At 38.4% G+C, this 6,000-nt stretch overlaps 1 protein-coding gene across 3 annotated transcripts in view; it reads right to left on the bottom strand.

Annotated features, from left to right (window-relative positions):
* Nucleotides 1-707: 707 nt before the first annotated feature.
* The window catches only part of ago3b (argonaute RISC catalytic component 3b), a 40,272-nt gene continuing 34,979 nt past the window's right edge, over nt 708-6,000 (bottom strand). For 2 of the 3 annotated variants that reach the window (XM_061983287.2, XM_061983288.2), the window contains exon 20: nt 709-2,085. In XM_061983287.2, the coding sequence (XP_061839271.1) occupies nt 1,977-2,085 (109 nt within the window). In that variant the 3' untranslated portion in view covers nt 709-1,976. Of the gene's footprint in view, nt 2,086-6,000 lie in introns of all 3 variants that reach the window. The other variant, XM_061983286.2, reaches the window with a different exon arrangement.

Raw genomic sequence — 6,000 nt, 5'->3', positions numbered from 1 at the left:
TCTGTCACTCCTAATCGCTAAATCCCATGAAATCTTATACGTCTAGTCTCTTACGTGAATGAGATCAATAATATTTGATATTATACACTAATGTGTTAATTTCACACATAAGTCGCTCCAGAGTATAAGTCGCACCCCCGGCCAAACTAGGAAAAAAACTGCGACTTAGTCTGAAAAATACGATAGGTAATTGTAAAAAAAATACTAACATAGTGATTTGTACAATTTCAGAATGTGCTTGTTCTATTTTTAAACAAAGAAAACAATCTGAAGTGGTCTATTTTTAAGTTATCGTGCCGTGATTTTACCAGTCTGGCCCACTTGGGAGTAGATTTTCCTCCACGTGGCCCCCCATTTAAAATGAGTTAGACACCCCTGCTTTAAATGCACACCAGCTAAAATAACAAAAAAAATAATATAGTAATATAAAAGGAAATTGGGTCTTGTTATTAATGCTGCATAATAGTCATAAATTAGTTATTTTAATCAAATAATTTAATGACCCATGTTGATAAGAACTAAGTTCAAGTGAGTTTGTTTGCTTTCATAAAATTAAATGACAGTAGTAACCTTTTAATGCTTTCAAATTAACCGTATGTCATATATTATACTGTAATTAATTTCCCCATATGTCGTATATCATACGGTCTCAGAAGTGTCATTAAAACAGGATATGCTTTTTTTTTTGAAAAGTATATTTATTACAAAAATTAAATAGGAAAACCAAATAAGAAGGCTGACATCAAGACCAGGCAAGTGTTAAGACAAAAACAGTCTTTAGTTTTATGTTTAAAAATCTGGAAGAAGAAGAAGAAAAAAAAAAAAAATAGGACAGTAGTAATATTGTGTGATATGACAGCAGTGGATATTTCTGTGGGGAGACTGTAAACCTCATGTTAGATGAGGGGGGGGGGGGAAAGAAAGTGTACAAGTTGACAGACATCCTCCATCTTTGTTATTGCTGTCCAAATCAAGCAGGCAGTAAAATGAACACTACATGAGGTTGCTGTTTTGCTACTTTTCATGTCCCCCTGCACTTCTTTTGGTCCTGTCAGCGCCATATTGATCAACTCTGCATATATCTCGTTATTGGCATACACACACACACACACAATCTCTCCATACTGTATAGTCATAATTAAAACGTGTGAAGAGGATCTTTCAGCACCATGACAAAAAAGGCACACACTACACAAGTTTGAACTTTAAACGGTGCAGAGTGTGTATTGCATGAAGCACTTTGGAAACTGACCAGACCAACACGAATACTACATGATGCCTGCTTACATAAATAGGTTATTTAAATATGCCACTTCTTTGGACTAAGTGGAAGGGACATGTCCAGTAAGCTCTATCAGAAAAGATTAAAAACGTTTAAAAAAAAACAAAAAACATGCCTGTGATTTTCATCACCAGGACACGCCTTCGAGGTGACAAATTGGGAGTAAAAGATTGATGCTTTGACACTTGAGGTGCAGGGAATATACTGTGGAAGCACTTTCAAGTGTGTTGCATGCATTTCGGGGAAGGAGGACAACATTCTCTCACTAGCAGCAGCAGAGTTCCACCATCTAGTCAGATCAGGCACTTGAATTCACCAAGCAACATTCATCACAGAGCCCAAGTTACTGCTCTACTTTGCCCTGCTTCTGCAAAGGTGACTGATTTTACTTTAAAAGGGTATAAAACTTTGGGATTTGAAGAGAAAACACACACGACTCCAGCTGGCTTACAGAAGAAATCATTCACAGTAAGGCAACAAACTGACACTGGCTTCAAGCATCCACGCTAAGGCGGCCGTTTTTTTTTGCACAATCCTGCTTGGAAGATGAACCGGCAGTTGTTTCATATGACAATATTCAATCAGGTGCTTTTGCTTTCCTCTCAAAAACCGCACACGTACCGGGCTGCTGTCAACATCTGGAAGGCGAGGACCTGGGGGCGCTCCGCCTCCGCCTCCGCTTGCATAGGCGCGTTCAGGCGAAGTACATGGTCGCCAGCGTGTCGTGGTGGATCTGCACCGCTTTGGCCAGCACCTGAGGGTCCCTGCCGTTGCTCTGCCCTGAGATGTGGCTGCCCTCCGCACTGTCGCCAGGAAGGGAGCGAAGACATGGTGAATAAAACAACCTACGCACTATAGAGACTAGTGTTGTCCCGATACCGGCACCAAAATGTATTTTGATACTTTTCTAAATAAAAAGGGGAACACAAAAAATTGCATTATTTTAACAAAAAATCCTAGGGTACATTAAACATGTTTATTATTGCAATTTAGCCCTTAAATAAAATAGTGAACATACTAGACAACTTGTCTTTTAGTAGTAAGTAAACAAACAAAGACTCCTAATTAGTCTATGCAGTAACATATTGTGTCATTTATACACATAAAGGACAAGCTGTAAAAAAAAATATCTACTAGTTACTAGTAGTACATTTACTGTTTATCTGCTTATTTTCTGTTTCAACATGTTCTATCTACACTTCTGTTAAAATGTAATAATCACTTATTCTTCTCTTCTTTGATACTTTACATTAGTTTTGGATGATACTAGGGATATCCGATACTGTCCAACTCTTAATTACCGATACCGATATATACAGTCGTGGAATTATCACATTATTATGCCTAATTTGGACAACCAGGTATGGTGAAGATAAGGTTCTTTTTAAAAAAAAAAAATAATTAAAAAAAAAAAAAATTCTTGAATAAAAAGGCAAGTAAAACAATATAAAAACATTTACATAGAAACTAGTAATGAATGAAAATGAGTAACATTAAGTGTTAAAGGTTAGTACTATTAGTGGAGCAATCATGTGTGCTTACGGACTGTATCCCTTGCAGACTGTATTGATATATATTGATATATAATGTAGGAACCACAATATTAACAGAAAGAAACAACCCTTTTGTAAGAATGAGTTTTTTTGGGTTGATGCACTAATTGTAAGTGTATCTTGTGTTTTTTTGTTGTTGATTTAATAAAAATTAAAAAAATTAAAAAAACAGAAAAAAAATTGATACCGATAATTTCCGATATTACATTTTAAAGCATTTATCGGCCGATTATATCGGCCATCTCTAGATGATACCACAAATTGCGGTATCGATCCGATACCAAGTAGTTACAGGATCATACATTGGTCATATTTAAAGTCCTCATGTGTCCAGGGACATATTTCCTGAGTTTATGAACATAATATGAATTTATTTTTTTTTAAAAAGAAAAAAGATTTTGTGACGATAAAAAAAATATAGATGTAATCATAGTAGTATCGACTAGATACGCTCCTGTACTTGGTATCATTACAGTGGATGTCAGGTGTAGATCCACCCATGGCATTTGTTTACATTGTGATGCCAATGAGCTATTGTATCCTCCTACGGTGTGTAGTGAAGCATGTTTAGCTATTCCTCCTCCTGCAGTGATAATGATACTTGCTTTATTTGTCACCATGGAGACGAAGATTAGTGATTTAGAAGTAGCTAAAACACTGCAGACTGCGGCTGGACTTTCGCCGCTAGTTAGCCATGTCTTAAAGCACCTCTTCCTGAGGACATTTCAGTGTTATAACTTCACCTTTATCAGTTTTTAGGCCAAAATGCGTCCGTTCTCCCTTTTTTGTCTACACACTGTGTCTGCTTGTAAGTACTCTGTGATTGTGCGCTGCCGAACATGCTCCTCTGCTCGTAAAACCAGCAATGTCACGACGTGACGACGGGGGGGACCGGTACTTTTTAGAGGCTGTATAGTACAGAATGATTCATTAGTACCGCGGTACTATACCAGTACTGGTACAACCCTAATGGAGAGTCATTGTATGTTGGTTTGGTGGTCAAATGACTCAAAATGACCCTAAAGCAGGGAAGTCAAATTAATTTTAGCTCAGAGGCTGCATGGAGGAAAATCTGTGCACACAGCCAGATTATTAAAATCATGGCATTAAAACTAAAAACTTCAGTTTGTTTTCTTTGTCTTACTTTGGCCAAAAATAGAACAAACACATTCTGAAAATATTACAATAAAAATAAAAAAAAATAAAATACCAGCAGCGGTAAAGTTTAGATCCGTGAAGGAAAGAAGAAAATGAATGTTTATAACTGAATACATTTACATATGCATAACATTTTGTTTACGTTTGTAGATCAGACCAAACCAATCAGAGCACTATTCAGTATTGCAGCCTCTGATTGGCTCAGCTTCAGGCGGCATGACTATATTAGAAAAAAGGTGTTATTTCATGTCGAGAGGGCTCTTATGTTTAAAAATGTATTAAAGTAAACAGTTTTTTTATTCAAAAATCCATTCTTACTTACAGAAGTTTGCAGAAAGTCCCAGGGACCCCATCAAGTCATAAAAATGGGGTCCCACAGTACATTTTTGGGGCCCCACTTTTCTTTTGAAAACAAATGATAAATGTATGCACTATCCGGTTACATCTCACATTCTATATTGTGTTTTGGAAAAAGGTTGTCATAAACATTACTTGGCTCATCAAAAATTATACAAAAGTACATTTTTATGCATATGTAAACGTATTCAGTTATAAACATTCATTTTCAAAATACTGTGGGACCCCATTTTTATGACTTGATGGGACTTTCTGCGAAGTTCTGGAAGTAAGAATGTATTTTTAAATAAAAAACGGTTTAATAAATTTTTCAACATAAGAGCCTTCTCGAAATGAATAACACCCTTTTTCCTAATATAGCCATGCTGCCTGAAGCTGAGCCAATCAGAGGCTGCGATACTGAACAGTGCTCCGATCGCTTTGGTCTGACCTAGTAGCAAATACTACTGGTATTTGTCATTATTGAAAATGTTAACTGATGTGAGAAAGCACAAAAAAAATAAAAAATTAGCAGAACGATCATGTACTGTATACCGGTACACGCAAATTAATCTCGCCATTTATTAACCGCGGATGGTTACCTGGAAGGTTGTTCTACGGCCAATAATAAGGTCACCTCATAAGTCAGTACAAATATGAGTAAGGAGACTCCGATTGTGCTCGCTGGAAAATTTCACTTCAAAATACACCTTAGACGGACGGGACTTTAGATAAAACTGTTAGCAAGTTTTGAGTGAATAAATGAAGCGCATTCAAGTAACATTTTTTTTTAAAGGTTCCTGGACGACATTCTGACAAAGTTGCATTTGTGTCCAAATATTTGACTCTATGAAAATGTATTTAAATTAAGCAAGTAAATAATCGATTGTTCACGAGTGAGGGAAGAGTGGATGGTGAGATGGACAGGCGGATCGGTGCGGCGTCTTCAGTAATGCGGACGCTGTATCGATCCGTTGTGGTGAAGAAGGAGCTGAGCCGGAAGGCAAAGCTCTCAATTTACCGGTCGATCTACGTTCCCATCCTCACCTATGGTCACGAGCTTTGGGTTATGACCGAAAGGACAAGATCACGGGTACAAGCGGCCGGGTGGCGGGGCTCTCCCTTAGAGATAGGGTGAGAAGCTCTGTCATCCGGGGGGAGCTCAAAGTAAAGCCGCTGCTCCTCCACATGGAGAGGAGCCAGATGAGGTGGTTCGGGCATCTGGTCAGGATGCCACCCGAACGCCTCCCTAGGGAGGTGTTTCGGGCACGTCCGACCGGTAGGAGGCCACGGGGAAGACCCAGGACACGTTGAGAAGACTAAGTCTCCTGGCTGGCCTGGGAACGCCTCGGGATCCCCCGGGAGGAGCTGGACGAAAGAAGAGGGAAGTCTGGGCTTCTCTGCTTAGGCTGCTGCCCCCGCGACCCCACCTCGGATAAGCGGAAGAAGATGGATGGATGTGAATAATTATGATAATCAAATTTTTGCAAATTATTTGACAGCACTAATTTTTATTTTGAAGACTTAACTTTACGAGCTGCAACAATAACCGAAGTGTTTGTTTTTTTGTTTGTTTTTTCTTCATGAAAGTTAAAATGCAGCCACTTTAAAAGCAGGAAGGTTAACACTGTAGAAGCACTGAGTAGCAGCTACTCTTAATGCACTACTGTT

Source organism: Nerophis lumbriciformis, linkage group LG21, assembly GCF_033978685.3.
Source record: "Nerophis lumbriciformis linkage group LG21, RoL_Nlum_v2.1, whole genome shotgun sequence".
NCBI lineage: Eukaryota > Metazoa > Chordata > Actinopteri > Syngnathiformes > Syngnathidae > Nerophis > Nerophis lumbriciformis.
This window is presented reverse-complemented; position numbering and strand designations above follow the sequence as displayed.